The 16281-nt window shown below is 56.9% G+C and overlaps 1 protein-coding gene across 8 annotated transcripts in view; it reads right to left on the bottom strand.

Moving 5' to 3' along the window:
- Positions 1–16281, bottom strand: part of LOC123621125 (myosin phosphatase Rho interacting protein) — a 138508-nt gene that overhangs the window by 14008 nt on the left and 108219 nt on the right. For 6 of the 8 annotated variants that reach the window (XM_045526972.1, XM_045526970.1, XM_045526967.1 and 3 more), the window contains 4 exons: positions 15271–15380; positions 11696–12266; positions 9936–10052; positions 3285–7091 (listed from right to left, as the gene is read on the bottom strand). In XM_045526972.1, coding sequence (XP_045382928.1) covers positions 3285–7091; positions 9936–10052; positions 11696–12266; positions 15271–15380 — 4605 coding nt within the window. The remainder of the gene's footprint in view (positions 1–3284; positions 7092–9935; positions 10053–11695; positions 12267–15270; positions 15381–16281) is intronic. The other 2 variants (XM_045526974.1, XM_045526975.1) reach the window with 1 other exon arrangement.

Genomic DNA, 16281 nt, shown 5'->3' on the forward strand with positions numbered 1-16281 from the left:
AGGTGGGCTGGGGGTGCACAGAGCCACTGCTGGGAGTGGGGGCCCTGGCGCTGCCACTAGCCAGCTGGCAACCTTACACTGGCCACTTAAGTGCTCAGGTGTCCACCGAGGGAATGAGATCAGGCCACATGATCTCATTCCTTCTAACCTGAATCTTCTTTCCTCCTTTTCCTTTCAAAGGAGAATAAAGAGCACCAGATAATTAGTGCCTCCACTAGCTTCAACAAGACAGAACAGAAGACTTGCTTTCCAAGCTCATCCGTGCCCAGCTACGCCCTGAAAGGACAAAGGCACGTCCCGAGAAGAAAGCAAACCATCCCCCCTCCACACTGGAAGCCCGGCCGGCTGTCAGAGCTGCGCTGCACTGACCGGCAAACAGCTGCCGGGAGGGCTTGGGCGTGCAGCTGGTCTGACCCTGGAGGCACCTTTCTGTCTAAAACCCTCCCCAGATCCACTTCAGAGTACACAACAGGCCTTTTGCTGAGTTTAAAAACTGGAAGAACGTGGCCATGTTACATCCCAAATACAAGTGTAGAGAGGGCTCTCCACCCCAGTCTCCCAATCCTGTACTACTTGGCCAATCTTCTTGCACATGGATTCAAGAAATCAAATCACCACACCTGACTTCTTTACCTGAGCCCCACAATTAGCGATGGCCCTTTCTGAGAGCCCCAGGCAGTGTTTCCAAACTTACGGTCATAGTCTGGACTTTACTGTACCTATTTGCTGCAGTGGGCAAATGTCTCAACTCCACCCACCAGGAAGCACCTGTCTTCTCTGGCCACCCTTGCACCTCAGGACAGCTGCAGGAGCTCCAGGGCTCAGGATCCTGACCCTCAGGCCACCACACTGAGCCCCTCTCTTTTCTCCCACTTGCTTTGGTTCATATGTGGCTTCTCAGTTAACAAACTTAACAAGCAGATCTTATGTATATTTTGATTTGAGTACTTTGGAATATATGAAGACAATAGCCAAAAATTTAACAGAAGCACTAAAATATCTCTAAAGGCCCAATTGCTTCCTTAGAGAGAACTTGTATGTTAAAAAAATAATTGATCTGTGAAACAATTATTTTTACAGATGGGTCTTGCCATGTTGCCCAGGCTGGACCCAAACTCCTGGGCTTAAGTGATCCTCCCAGCCCAGCCTCCCGAGTAGCTGTTGGGAAAACCCAACTCTGCTCTCCTAGGACAGTCAGGAGGAGACTGCCCTCCAAGGAGGCCCCAACTCCACTGAGCTGGGACTACAGGTGTGTGCCACCCCAATGGATTTTAATTTTAGTCAGTCATCTCTGGGAGTGAAAGAAGCTCCTTGGTGACTTCCACGCAGAGTTGTGGTGTGGGAGGGGTACTGGCACATGGGTGTCAGAAGAGGGGATGCCAGGCCAAGATCCCATCTCCCTGACCAAGCAGAATCTGCATAAAGTACCGGCTGTTGGCCAGAGTGCTGTCTGGTTCTACGTTCTGCATGCCCGAAGGGGCTGAGAACCCTGCACAAGGCTGGATGCTTCCAGGCACAGGACAGAGGATGCTGTGCAACAGTGGCACGAGGCAGCACAGAGTGGACAGTGTCCAGGCCCCAGAGGCCCTAATGCAACCTGCATCAGCCGTGTCTGAGGTCTCCCTGCCTGCGACATGGGGCCTAGCACAATCTCTGGCCACTTTTCAACATGAGTAGTGCTCTCTTTTCTGACTCCCTGCTAACTGGTGGCATGATGTCACCAGCACTGGCCTCATCGGTACCTGGCCGACCAACCTAAAATTGCCCCACCATGGAGGCGGCTCTAGTGGATGCAACCGGGAAGCGAGTCCTCGCCACAGGCCCGTGGACCGTGCTGGCTGCTGTGGGAAGCTGCTGGAGCTCTGTGGAGGTCTGGGGACCAAAGCAAAGGTCTGTGCAGTTTCCTCTTTGAGGCACACCTGGCCCACCTGGACGCTGCTCTCAGTGAACTGACCACCGCACCATCATGTACACACTTTTGGAAAACAGCTGTTGAAACTTTTCTCACAATGCATAATGCTTTTTAAAAGGTTTTGACTGGTGTGGGGAAAGCATGGTGAGCAATGCTCCTCGCCTGCCTGAGAAGTGCTGGGGGCTGTGCTGCCACGCAGAGCTAACCCATGAACTGCTGGCTCACGGCACATGTTCCTTTCTCATTCAGAGCCAGGGAGCAAGGTGCTGGGAAACACGATCACGGGTGTTTCCGCTGGACAGTGGCCACAGGGACAACACTGTGCAGGGGCCGTGCGGCAGCCGCCTGTGAGTCAGGCGCTCACTACAGGCACAGCCTGGGAAACGGTGCTGGCTGAACCCCGCCTAGCTCTGCCGCATGAGCACCAGAAACACCATCTGACCAGAGCTTGAGGGGGCCTGGGCATTTACTGGGGCAGCTTCCAGAGGAGAAGTATATGCCAGCACAGGTATCAGGGCGAACTTCTGAGGCTAAGGGGTGGCAAAAAGCTCAAGAGGACAACGCCCAGGCAGCAACACACACGATGTGGCCTGTGGTTACACAGGGCTGGGCCCACCCCGGGGGCCCACCTTTGTGTGCCAGGGCCGCAGAGGCAGAGTGTGAAACAAGGTGGGGGCGTAGGGTAGTCCCAGGGGAAAGGCTGCTTTCCAAAGCTCCTGCAGACGGGAACGGGAACACTGGGAACCGTGCTGTATGGGAAAGCCCTTCACACCAGGGCGCCCATCTAAGGCCAATTCCTCACGGAGAGCTGGGGTGAGAGAAGGACCCTCAACACGATCCTGCAAACGTTCCTATCTGTTGGGAAAACCCAACTCTGCTCTCCTAGGACAGTCAGGAGGAGACTGCCCTCCAAGGAGGCCCCAACTCCAGCTCTCCAGGGCACTCCTGCAAGCATGGGGCTGTCCTCAGGCAGGTGCCTCAGCCTGGCTCTGCGCTGGGCCAGGTGGGGTTCTGTGGGGGGCAAGGAGGAGGTTAGGCTGGTGGGGCGTGAGGGCTTCTCTGGGGGAGGGGGGAGGGAGAGAGAGAGATGATGGGAAGACTACACTGTCCTCTGCCCCTGGGGCCCCTACCCGCCCTCCAGCCGGCTCTCCCTCCTGGTGGGTGATGCTCAGTGGGACGTCAAGCCTGTGGCCCAGGCCCTGCTCTAAGACCATCCTGCTGCCAGTGAGTGAGGGACAGCAGCACATCCCTTGGATTCTGCCCGCACAGTAGCCAAGAGCCAAGAAGCATCTCCAGCTCCACCCTGACAGCCGGACGCCCCAGCGCCCGTTATCAAGGAGAATCTGCTTTGCAAGTAAAGGAGCGCCAGGACCTTAAGGTTCTCAAAGTCCCTCTGGTGCTTCTCCCGCAGCACGGCTGTGTCACCCTCCAGGTCCTTATGGCCCAGCTCCTCCCGCATGGTGTCCATCTGGGCCTCCAGCTCCTGGATGCGCTCCCTCAGCCCCGTCGTAGACTCGGCCTCCCCCTCGGCGGCCTGCCTGCAGGAGGAGGGGGCCGACAGGGCCTTGGGGTGCTGGCCCTGGTAGAGGCAGAGGGTCTCCTGCAGGCAGCGCAGGCTCTGCGAGTAGTGCTCCTGCAGGATCCTCAGCTCCTCCTCGTGGATGGTCTGCAGCTCTTTGATCTTGAGCTGGAACCTGTCCTCCAGGGTCTGCATCTGTGCCACATGGTGCCTCTCCATGTCCTGCCTGTCTTTGACAGAGGCGTCCAGCTGGCTCAGGACCCGGCTGCGCTCAGCCTGCAGTGTGTTCTCGGTCCTATTCAGCTGCTCCACCACGCACCTGATCTCTTCCTCGTACCTGCCCCGCAGGGCGAATATGTTCTCACTGTGCTTGCTCTCCGCTTCCTCCAGACGCCGCTGCTGCTGGTCCAGCTGGGCGACCTTGGCCTTGAGCTCTGCATTTTCCCTTTCGATGATGGTGATCACTTCCAGGTACTCGCTCTTCTGTTTGCGGAGCAGTTCTTTGTATTCCTCCCTCAGGACCCTGACAGCTTGCGCCTGCTCCAGGCAGGAGGCACCCCTGGTCAGCCAGGACTCCTTGTAGAACTGGAGCTCCTTTTCATACTCCAGCCGAATTTTGCAAGCTGCATAACACACCTGAGCCTGAATAATTGCATCTTGAACCAGTAATGAAGAATACTGACCGAGGCCTCCCAAACAAGCGATATACGAGAGATTCTGGGATGCCTGAAGAAGCTTCTGACAATCCCTCAGTGGCTCCACAGGAGGCAGAGACGGCAAAGCAGCAGCTATCTCCTCTAAGACGTGGGCCTTTTCCTTTAGCTGCTGGGCGAGCTCTTCCTGAATGGCAACAAAGGCCCCGGGGCTCTGGTCAGAAAAACGAAAGGGCTCCTGGGAGCCGTCTGGGTTTTGGCTCAGTACCTCTCCTGAGGGGCTCAGGGCCCAGGATGTTGGTGCAGTGTCTTCACCACCTGCTGGAAGCCTGAGGGATTCTGAAACCTGCTGCATCACTCTCTCAAAGTCTGGGGTCTGGTAGGCTCCCAGGATCTCCCTCAGCAGGCACTTGTGCTGCCGCAGGGCTGTCTGGGTCCCCCGCAGGGTCTCCTGGACGCTCTGCAACCTGCGGTGCAGCGACGCCCTCACTGACTGCGTGGCAAAGCTGAGCTCCGCTCTGACCCACGTGGCATCGGCCAGGCCGGGGGCCAGGCCTTGTGGGACGCTCTGCTGTCCCCCTCCTGACCCAGCGCCTGCCTCGCCTCCCAGGGTCCCCAGGTGCTTTCTCAGAGCCTCCACCTGGCTCCAGAACTCACCGTCCACCAGCACCTTCTTGGCCCAGGCATCTGCGGGGGTCCCCGTGGAGACTGTGGCCCCCTCAGACTCCAGCAGCAACTCTCCTGACTGAGAAATCTCGTGGAGAACACGCGAGATATCCGATGTTGTGTTCTTTAAAGAGTCCGCTATCTGGCTGATCAGCGAGGCCTCCAGAGCTACTTGATGGGAAAGGAGCCTCACCTGCTCCTGCTCGGTCAGCTCGGGCGGGGAGGGCTGCCGCCGAGGCACGGGCAGCCCATTCTCCACGGAGCTGCCCTCCTCTGCCTGGGCACGGGCCCCACTGTCGGCGGGGGCTGGCCAGTGTCGCAGGGCCTGGATGGCACTGACAAGTGCGCTCTCCACACTGGCCAGCGAGGCCGCCCGCGTGTCCTGCTCCTCCTGGCCAGCCCTCAGCAGAGATCTCAGCTGTTCTCGGCAGTTTTCCAAGCAAGTCAGGGCCTGACTATTTTTCACCTGGAAGTTCCCAAGCTCCCCAACATGACCTTCAACCCTTCCAGCCCTCTCTTGCCTCTCCTGCTCCAGCTGGGAGGTCAGCGCGCCGACTTGGCGCAGGCTGGCATGGAGCTGCTCGCGGAGCTGGGCCTCGGTGCCAGCCCACTGGTGGTGCAGCGCAAGCAGCGCCTCCTGGCTCTGGCCCTGCTGGCTCTCCAGCCTGACAGTCACATCTTTGAGCTTCTCCTCTGTGACGTAGAGCTTGGTCTCCAGGGAGTGTATGATGGACAGGTACATCTCCGAGTCGCCAGTGGCGGGCGGTACGCTGGGTGCAGCCTCCGAGGACATGCTTTCCTCCGAGGGCGACCGGTCCTGGCTGGTGTCGGAAGATGTGCTGCTGGTCCAGGTCTTCTCAGACGCTTCAGGATGGACATATCTCTGGCACTGGATTGTGGAGAACCGGATCCTCTGCCTTTTCACTCCAGGTGCCCCCGGGTCGGGTCTGGCTGTGCTCTGCAGGTGCCCCTCCCTGTCAGGCACTTCTGCCAACTTCGGAGGCGGCACGTTCTCTTCCCCACCAGGGCTGCCCCCCCCGCACCCCTCCCCCAGGCCATCCTCCTCCTCAAGCCTTGCATGTGGGGAGCCCAGAGGTGCCCCTATGGCTTGGAGCTGTTGGCCCAGGAGCAAAATGCCATCCTCTTCCGTTTCTTCTGGGGCACTCTGTGGCTCTTCCACATCCTTTAAAGATTCATTTGCAAATTTCCTTAAAATCTCTTCCTTTGCCTGAAGCTTAATTTCTGTTTCCTCTAAGCTGCTCCCCAAGACAACCATTTTAACCAAAGCCTCATTGAGGTCCTGATCTTTCTTTTCCAGAACTTTCTCGTGCACTTCCTTAATGTGCTCCAGCTCCTCCTCCTTCTCTTTCAGCAGAACGTGCATGCTCTGGAGCTGGCTGGAGACCCTCCGGTAGGAGTGCTCTAGGCTCTGGCAGTCAGCCTCTCTTCCCCTCAGCTTCTCCTGGAGCTCAGCCATGTCCCCATCGGACGTAGCCACACGCTCCGTCAGCTCCTGGAACTGCTGCCTGAGAAGGTCCCGCTCGTCACACAGGCTCTGCACATGCTCGGTGAGCCTGCGGATGCTGCTCTCACGGGCCGCCAGCTGCTCCTCCAGCTGGTGCACCTGCTCACTGCCCTCAAATGTGGCGCTCAGCTTTTCCTTCTGGAGGGTGTCCACGTGCTGGGCCTGGCCCTGCAGCTGGTCCTCGTAGGTGCTGGCCTTGTCCTCCACCTCCTTCAGGTTCTGCAGCAGCACCTCCTTCTCTTTCTCGTAGCTCTCCAGCAGCAGCTCGTAGTTCCTCTGCAGCTTCTCCTCCATCAGCCGCTGGGCCTGCTCGCTGGCGCTGAGCTGCTGGCTGAGGTCGGTGATGCGCTCCTGCAGCCTCTGCACCTCCTTCTGCCGGTCCTGCTGCAGCGCCTGCTGCGTCTCCAGGTCCCGCAGCTCCTGCGTCTTCTCCAGCAGCAGAGCCTCGGCGCTCTTGAGCTTCTGCTCACTGGCTCTCAGCTGGCCGCTCAGTGCCGCCTCGCTGTGCTGCCGTTCCTCCAGTTGCTCGCGGACCCTGCCCCGCTCCCGCTTCAGGTCGCCCTTGAGCTTGGCCAGTGCCTGCTCCTTGATGACCAGCTCGGCAGCGGCATTGCTGAGCCGCGCCTGCAGGCTCCGGATCTCGGCCTCGTGGTGCCGGATCGCATCCTTGGCCTCCCCATAGCTACGTTTCAGGGTCTGAATCTGATGCGTGATCAGCTCCTGGCGCTGGCACTGGGCTTCAAGCTCACTTTGGAGGTCTTGGTTGACTCTATGGAGCCTCTGCCAGGCGCCCGATGGGGAGGTGGCCACTTCAGTCTTAAAAAAACCGATTAAATACTGGTTAGTAACACTCGGGCCTCCCAGTTCTGAGTGTCACACCTCTGGCCAGGAACAACCATAGAAAATCTCCTTGGTGGGTTTGGCTTTTATCCTCTGCACCACATTTTTTTCCCCATTAAAAAAATCCAACAAATCATCTTAATTTTTTTTTTTTTTTTTTTTTTGGTAAATAGCTGCTTCCAGGTAAACAGAAAACATGGACAGTAACATCAAAAAACAGCTTTAACTGAACAGCTTCTAGGAGAAATAAACCAAACAAAACTGAATAATGGAACACACTGAGAAGCAAAGCGAGACTAAAGGACAGAGAGCTGTGGGCAGAGGGACAGGAGGAGCGGAGCACCTGCAGCTGTCTGTCTGTTTGCAAATAACATGTACATGGTTTTTTACACCAAATCCTAAAAAAGTGCAGGACATAAGGTGTAAGTAAATGATGTCACTTCCTTCTAAGAGAGGAAGAGAAGGAAGGAAGGTATCGCTTGGGAGATGTCAGCAAGGTGACATCTGAACATTTTCCTTTGCGAAGTGTACCCAGTCCTCCACAGTAACAGGAAGAACTTATCTCTACCTGCAAGAAGACAAAACAACGGCGGAAATGGAAACCATGGAGAAGAATATGATAACCAACAAAACAAACAAACCTTTGCGAAGTTCAAAATAAGAAAGTGAAGCATGCAGAAAAAAAAAAACAACAAAGAATCCCCAAACTGAAAGGCATGCAGAATAGACAGAACTCATACAGTGTGGGGCAACCAACACAAACAATACTGAGACGAGCCCAGACTGGTAATTCGGCCTGCCTGTGCCCCCTCTCGGTGCGCTGGCCGGGGAAGCCACAGATGTGACACTCAGTTATGTTAAGTTCAAATCACACTCCACAATCAGCGTCCACACCATGCATGCGCCTCCCAGCAGCATAACACCCACCCCAGAGGCTGCCCCTCCTGGCACCTTAACCCCAAAGACCCCTTGCTCACTCTGGTGGTTATAAGCATTTCCAAAGCTCAAAGGGTGGTGAAAAGTAACAAGTTATTAGCTTAGCAGGAAAGTATTAGACCAGCTTTGCCCAGTGACCCAGAGGGGCTTCTGTCCACATTAGACATGGAGGCAAGCTCTTAGGTTAGCAATGTGCAAAGTCTGCTGCTGGTACAGGCTGAGTACCCCTTATCCATAATGCTTGGGACAAGAAGAGTTTTGGATTTTAAAATATTTCCATTATACTTAGTGGATGGGCATCCCAAATCTGAACATCTAAAATCTGCAACACTTTAATGAGCATTTCTTTTGAGCATAACGTCAGCGGCTCAAAGTTTTGAATTTCGGAGCGCTGTGGATTTCCAAATTTGGGATGCTCAACCTGCATCTTTACCCCTGATTTGAAGTCAATTCTTGAGGGACAGGGGCCCAATCAAGGCTTAAAAAGATGCTCCCCACCTCTGTAGGGCCTGTGCGAGGGACCCGGGGAGAGGACCAACACTGCCATTTCTGGTGCCCAAGAGTCTGAACTGGGCCAGGCAGTGACGACAGCAGAGGAGGCTGGGGAAGAGGGGTCCAGAACACGTGGGAGAAAAAGAAAGAGAAGGCTCAAGGTACATGCAGCAAAAGAAACAGCACAGAGAGAAGCAGGTAGGCAGACTGGTCAGAGTGCCCCTGGGGTGACTCAGACCAGGGCCAGTGCACAGTGGTCTGAAATGTCAACACTCAACTCATCACTGAGACTCTGGGTCTTTGAAAGCCAAAAGGGCCTTCATGGCCCAGCAGGTCTAAGCCCGCAAGGCGGAGGACTACTGCTGCAGGGCAAGGGACACTTGCTCTTCCTTCTGGGTTCAGTGGCAGGGCCAGAACTTGAACCCAGGACCTTGACTCTAATGCCACACCCTCAGCCCTGGTGAGAACTAGGCTTCCCAGGCTGCCACCCTGTTTCAAACCTCCCCTAGCACTTAGTCATCAATCTCCCCAGCAGCACGACAGCTCCACGGGGGCAGAACATGTCTGTTTTGCCCCAGAAATAGCACAGGCCCTGGCAGGCTGCAAGACACTTGGCCCACGTGGGCCTGTCCTGGTTCCAGGCTAGCTCCTGGGCCCTGTGACAACCCACGTTAGGCCCACTGGCCCTCGTGAAGCTGGCTGCTGGCTCGGAGCCTGTGGTGCCCAGATCCTGGCACAGGTGTGCCAGCTGTGGGCTGTCAGCCGAGGACCCAGGCTGCTACTGCCTCATCTCCCCTCTAGGCTGGGCTGGCTGGGTTGGCTCAAGGCTAGGTGCTCACACTGTCCCCCTAAAACTTCAGCCTTGGCAGAAAGCAGAAAGTGGGACCACGGGGCTGGTGGTAATAGCCCTGGGTGTGCCTGCAGGTGTGATACAAACACAGGCAAGGGAGGGTCCAGCTCTAGTTCTGCCTTTAACTTGCTGTTGGTCGTGAGCAGCCGCGTGGCTCGCTGTTGTGATTCAATCTGTACAGTGGGCAACACCGCTGTGGTGGAAACAAGTAGAAATGGCATGCAAACGTATGGTGTTTATAATAAACCTATCTAGCTACTTTCAGATCCAAAATGAGAGACCACCAAAATGATTTTATTACCAAAAAAAGTCCTTAGATATAGAGGTTTCAGACAGGTCCCCCAAATCTCATACTAAGAGGGAACTCCCCCCAGCACACTGAGAGCCCTGGCCTCATGGCAGAGGAGCCCAGAGGCATATGCTTGGGGAGGTGGCCCCTGCCCAGGCAGGTTTTGCACATTCCTAGCCTGCCTGGCCTGAGCCCGAGCCCGAGCCCTGCACACTGAAGCCCCCGAGCACCACGTGGCCCCTGCCCACCCTACCTGCAGCACATAGCCCTCCCGGGCGCTCTGCTCCCGGCCCAGGGCCACCCTCAGCTGGTCCTGCAGGAGTCGGTTCTGTTCCAAAAGGTCCGAGGCTTCCCTTTGGCTCTGTTCTAGCTGTTGGCAAAAAGATGCATATTTTTAAGCAAAATGACAATAAACAAAAAAAGCAGCAGAGCACAGGCCCAGGGAGGCACGCATTTCCGACTCCAGCTAGGCTTCCACATGGAGTCCCCACATTTCAGGAGATGTGCTGATCTGCTCTCTACCTGTATCACTGGGAAGTGAAGGTTCCAGCTCAAGCCGTCACTCAGCGTCTTCCAGGGAACCAAAGGACTGGCTTGCCCCCACCCTCACCCCATCCGCAGGCAGCCCTGGGCACCCACGTAATTTCCACACCTGCTCACAGGCCCCGCACAGGTACTACGCCCCATCCGCTCCCTGGGAAGCCCTGGGAGGTGCCCCCAGTGTCCTCAGCCGCCCACACAGGCCCATGGGCCTCCCAGGTGGGCCTCCCTGCCGGCCCTGGCATGGCTTCCCCTGAAACTACTCCATTTGACTGGTTTTCACACAATGGATTCCACATAAAGTTTTATTTGCAAGAAGGTTCCTACAGTTCCCTCAAATAAGATGTGGAAACCCGTCAGTAAGCTATTTTACACTCCTCTTGCTTTCAACAGCTCTAGAGTCACTCACTCGTCCATCCACCTCCTCCTCACAGGTTTCCTGGGTGCCCTCCCGGGACTGCGGGGAGCAGGGGCCATGTGTGCACAGGCTCCTCCCAGGGTGCGGCTAGGCTGTGCTGTGAGAGCTGGGGCGACTCCTGACTTGGGCACATTAAGGACAGGCTGCTATCTAAACCACAAACTGATGAGCCAGTGGCCTGCTAACTAGCTCATTTTGGTAGTTTACAGCAATGTGAGTTTGAACTGTTATTTTGTTTCACTTTGCTTTTATTATTTTATTAATGGGTAAAGAAAATGGAAAAGTCAAAGTATTGATGCAGTGATAACTGAGCCTCACAAATTTAATAAAATGCGAGGCATGCCAGAGCGTCAACTCTTTAGCTTTAACAAGCTACTTACGTAAAAGAATGCATTTGAAATACGCTGTTGGGCACTGTCCCTGAATGGAGGGTTGAACAACACACCTCCTTGGCCCTGGGGCTGATGTAAACCCATTGTTGAAGTTTTGCAGATCTGATTCCAGGATACACTTCCATGAGAACATCTCATGCTACAACGCAAGGCTGGAGCATTCATGGCTGTGCCCCAGCCGGAGGCCAGGTGTGAAGGTGACAGTTCGAGTCCCTCCTCCACGGCCTACCCCACCCTGCTTACCATCCTTAGCACCCAGGACCCAGCCTTTGCCTCCGCTGCCTGCCACACACCCTCAGGTCTGTCCGAGGGCCACTGTCACAGCATCTGGGCTTATCTCTGCCTCCAGCTTCGATCTGCTTGACCCAGGCTGCCCAGAACAGATGGACACCTGACTCCCCACCCTTAACAGGTAGAGCAGGCCCTGCCACCCCACTCGCCTTGTGTCTGGCTCCTCTGTCCCTGAAAGGCCCAGTTCCCCCACCTGCACCCCGCATCTCTCAGCGTCTGCCTCAGCCATAAGGACGCTCCATGTGTCTGTCTACCTTAGAGGCCTGCATGTCCCTCATGGGGAGGACTGTGTGGTCGAACCCCTCCGGCCATGGCTGGGCACAGCCAGCGCTCAGGAAAGGCTGCTGCCGGGAGCCTGCCCCGGGCCGTTACCTCCTTCTCCAGCAGAGAGGTCAGCTCCTGTGCAGAGAGCCGGTCTCCTCCGTCCTCAGAGGAGGACAGGTGCAGGGGCGTGATGGGCACCTGCTTTTCTTCCCGAAGAGGGGTGGTCTCCACCTGATGCCACCGCTGCTCAATCTCCACATGGACATTCTGTGCCTTGAGGTCGGGGGTCACAGGCAGCCCTGGGCTCCGGTCCACCTCCATGCGCAGGGCCACATCCTCCGCGTCCGCCATGCCAAAGCGCTTGCGGCGCTCCTCCCGCCGTCGTGCGCGCTCCCGCTCAAGCTCACCAGGCTCTGCCTCAGGGCGCCCAGGCTCGTGGGTATCGGGGGTTCCCACGGGGGCCCCCATGGCGCCAGCCCTCTCCTGAGCCAGGGCCTGCTGGATGGGGCGGAACTCAGCCCAGTCAAAGGTCTTAGAGCGGCCCTCCCGCCTCCGCTCTCGAGCACGGCTCCTCTTCTGCTCAGGGTCCAGCTCCCCTGGCTCTGCCTCTTGCTTCTCACTCGGTCTTGGGCAGGTGTCAAAAGAGGAGCCGCTCTTGTTCTTTTCCTCTGGCAAGGAGCTGCAGGGCAGGAGGGCAAACACAGCCTCTGTTGGGGGCAGCTCTGGGGAGCCCCCTCCCCGCCTCCCAAAGGGCCGGCAAGGTGAGCTGCAGCCCAGGCCCTGCTTGTACCACACCCCTGTTCCATCCCACCCGCAGTTTCCAGGGATATCCGATTCCTATCCCTCCCTGCTGGCACTGCCGTTACCCAAACCGGTACTAACGGGACTCCTTAACAGAAGGGGCGCTGGACAGGGCACATCCTGATGGCCCAGTCCCAGGGTGATGGAGCCTGGGACCCCCACAGCCCACAGGCAGGACGGGCTGGCCCGCCCCACCCAGGGCCAGTGCCCAGAGCTGCATCAGGCTGTGCCGTGGCACAGCCACCATCCAAACGTCTGGTGAGGCCACCTCTGTGCGTGCCTGGACTGGGTGAATGAAGGAGAACTAACCATTTCCCCAGAAGGGCTCAGAGGTGTTAATAAGCAGGTATCATGATCAGGCTGCTGGCACGGAGGATGGATCAGAACGAAAGGCTGGGACCATCTATGGGCAAGGGAGACAGGTGGCCACAAGCCCACACCACGCACAGGGCGTGGCTGGTCAGGGGAGCGGGGAGGGGAGAAGGAAACTTGGCAACCTGCCACACTGAGGCGGCAAGAGGTGTCAGGGACACAGGCCACGCAGGCTGTGCTCACCAGCAGCAGCCCAGGGCAGAGCTGGGTGTGCCTAAGGAACGCACGCCTTTTCCCAACCTGCCCAAATCAAAGATTCCTGCTCAGGCCTCGCCTTGGGCAGGGGAGAGTTAGGAACATTGCTGATGGCAAATTTGCAAGGAGGAAACGGATTTGAGGCAGAGGTTTCTGGACTCCTCGGATAAGCCCCAGAGGCTGACCGGGGTGGTCCCCAATCTCATCCAGGACCTTGGAAGGGAGCTAGAAGCCACCAGGGGTCAGCGAGGGCCAAGGGGGAGCTCTAGGGAGAACGTGTGTTTAAATCGGGACCATGGAGCCTGCAAAAGAGGCACACAAGGAAAAGAGGAAGTGGCTTCCATCACCACCAGAGGCCACCTGTCCCAGCCTGGAGCTGGTGAGAACCATGGTGCTCTGGAGTGGTCAGATCTGCAAGCGTCCGGTTTGAGAGCCCACTGACATCTGGATAAAAACGATCCAGAGCAGATCTTCCGACATCACCAAGCGGAGAGCACTGGCTGAGCCTCCTGGTGGCAGGAAGTGCGGGGACGACACACAAGCAGGCAGCACACGGCGACACCCCCCAGAGTCCTGCCGCTGCCCCTCAAGGCTCCTCTGGCCCTGAAGACCAGAAGCATCCTCCACTTCCCAGCCACAGAAAACGAGGCCAGCAGCTTCTGAGAGTAATCCTGCTTTCATGCCTCCTTCTGGTTTTGTCTTGCAGCACTAAGAATATTCACATTTCCCTCAAATAACAAAAGCCAACACAGAGGAAGAACAAAGGCGGAAAACAATTGGGGGTGGGTGAACATTCTCCTAACCAGTTAAGACTTACTAGCTTACGAAGTAAATCTAGCAGGAAGATAACTGCCTGGTCAACTTCTGTATAAAGACAAATTCGTGGTCTCTTCCTTCACCCCCCTCGCCAGCAGTCCCTGCATGCAGGGAAGCGGGCACTTGAGTGTGGCAGGCCGCCTCTCCTGGGCCATGTACAGGCACACACGTGTGGCATGGGGGCCAGCCTGGCTGGGATGGGGCAGGAGGGAGAGGCCCTCAAGCCACCCACCCCTATGTGCCCACCCCTGCTACGCCCTGCCTGGAGCCCACGCAGCAGGTTCTATCTGCTGCCAGCAACCTTAGCAGAGAAGCCCGAGGTGCCTTTCTTACTTTGCTATGGGGCTTCCTGATAAAAGTGCTTGGGGCCCAAAAGAACACGGGGCCCACGAAGCTTGGGGTCTCTGCTCCTGACGGGATGGCCACAGAGGCAGCGGCAGGGGCTGCCAGAGCACACCCGCTGAGGGTGGGAGTGCCTGCTGCAGCCCGGGCGCCTCCTCCCAGCTGCACACACACAGGGTGCCCACGAACCAACAAGCCAGCTCTCCAAACGGATCCCAGAGATGGACACAGGACAAGCAGGCCTGGCTCTACTGATGCAGCAACAACCAGACAGTGACTGTCTGACAAAGCAAAGAACAAATGACAGACACAGGGAAGAGGACTAAAGAATCAATCTGGGTGGCTTTTCCTTACTTCTTATTCAAAGAGGTGTGGAGACAGCAGAAGGAGACAAAGGTTCAGATTAAGAAGGGGACGGCCAAGGCTGCCCCGGCTGCAACCTCACTGCCTTCACAGAACTTGACCTGTGATGCAAGACACCTACCTGCGGAGCAACGTGCACCACACGACCTGAGAGACGCACACCAGAGGTGCTCAGACACGGAGACTCTGAAGCCCTGGCGTGGGCCCGCAGAGTTCTGGACTTCACAGAACCATCCCCACACACTGGAATCTTCTCACTTTCTTTTAAAATGAAAGCCAGCAGGGCTTCCAGGGCAGGAGGAAGAAGGGAAGTGGTGAAACGCAAGGCAGATGAACCACAGAATGCTAACACAGGAGAGAACAGTTTTCTAGTCTAGGTTTCAGCTCTGAGAGCTTCAAAGAGAAGCTGCTGCTGGTTGATAGAAATCAAACACATCAGAGGGAGGTGAAAAGAAGGCCACAGAAGAGCCACGGAGGCCTGAGAACGCAGCACCCAGAGCCACCCTCCCCCAACAGCACAACGGCCAGAGCACCAACAACAGGCCTGAGGCTGAGCCGGGCTGGCCAGGTGCCACCACCCAAGACATGAGATTCTCTACACAGGTCCAGCTCTAGTGACGGGTATAAACACGGCCTGCATGACCACACTGGCCAGGTGTCAATGAGGAAAAGGTAATCTGGGGTAGAAAAACAAGAAAGCCAAGAGCAGTGGTGCGACAAACGAAGGAGAAGCCGGGCTGGGCTGCAGCTGGAGCAGGAGCATGAGGGGCGCCCGGGCATCTCCACCACCTTACCTGGTCACATCTGGGGTGGTGGCCGGGTGCACATGCTTCATGATGGTCTGGATCCAGTTCCTCCGGATTCCAGATGTCATGGCCGACAGCGTGAACTCACCATCCTTTGTCTACGTGAAAGACACAAGATGTTATCAGTGACAAGACTGTCCCCTGGAGGTGCCTGCTGTCTCCCACCTGCAAAGGAGCCCCCTGCACTGGGTACAAAGTCCTGTAGGGAGAGAGGCTATGGCCAGCAGCCTCCTAGGAGCACTGCATGTGCCCTGCTATGGGGTAAGAAAAGAGCTGGAGAGCAGAGGGGATGGCAGAGCCACGGCAGGGACATGTTTTCATGGCAATGGTAAATCAGCTATCTCTCCTCAATAGGATCAGCACACATTTACTGAGCACCTGCTGCGTACCGGCAGCGTGCCAAGTACACACAGAGGAGGGTGTGTCCCTCTCTTTAAGGAGTTCCCAGCCTCAGAGGGACAGACAGAACCAGTGTGTGCTGAGCAGTGGGGGAGGTGGGGGACAGGCTGTCGGTCCTGCACAGGACAGCCTCAACTCACACACAGGTGGACGGCGGACGGGCTGATCAGGGTCTGGTTGGAAAGTCATACTGAGAAAAGGCAGGGAGCCCCACCGGGCAGCTGCTACAGTCATCCAGGTGACGAGGATTAAGACAGTGGCAGAGGAGAGGGGGGACACACGCTTAGGAGAAGTAATGGGGTGGGCAGATGTGTCACTGACTGGGGGGGAGAACTTCAGGACAAGCCCCAGACTCCAGCTTGTGTGGCCCAATAGGACTATCAATCAAGACAGGCAGTGGCAGGAGAAGGGCCTGTTCCAGGTGGGGAACCCCGAGTAGTGTGGCCACTGCGACGTGACCCCTCCGTCCCTGAGTGGCCCTGCCTGGCACCTTCCAGCAAGGAGGTGTGCGGTGTGTCCCAGGCCAGCCCCTAGACAGGACGGCACAGACAGGAAGTCAAGGCCAAAGCCATGCCGGGCCCAAGTGTGGGTCAGGGCTGG

The sequence above is a fragment of the Lemur catta genome, chromosome 15 (assembly GCF_020740605.2).
Source record: "Lemur catta isolate mLemCat1 chromosome 15, mLemCat1.pri, whole genome shotgun sequence".
Classification (NCBI taxonomy): Eukaryota; Metazoa; Chordata; class Mammalia; order Primates; family Lemuridae; genus Lemur; species Lemur catta.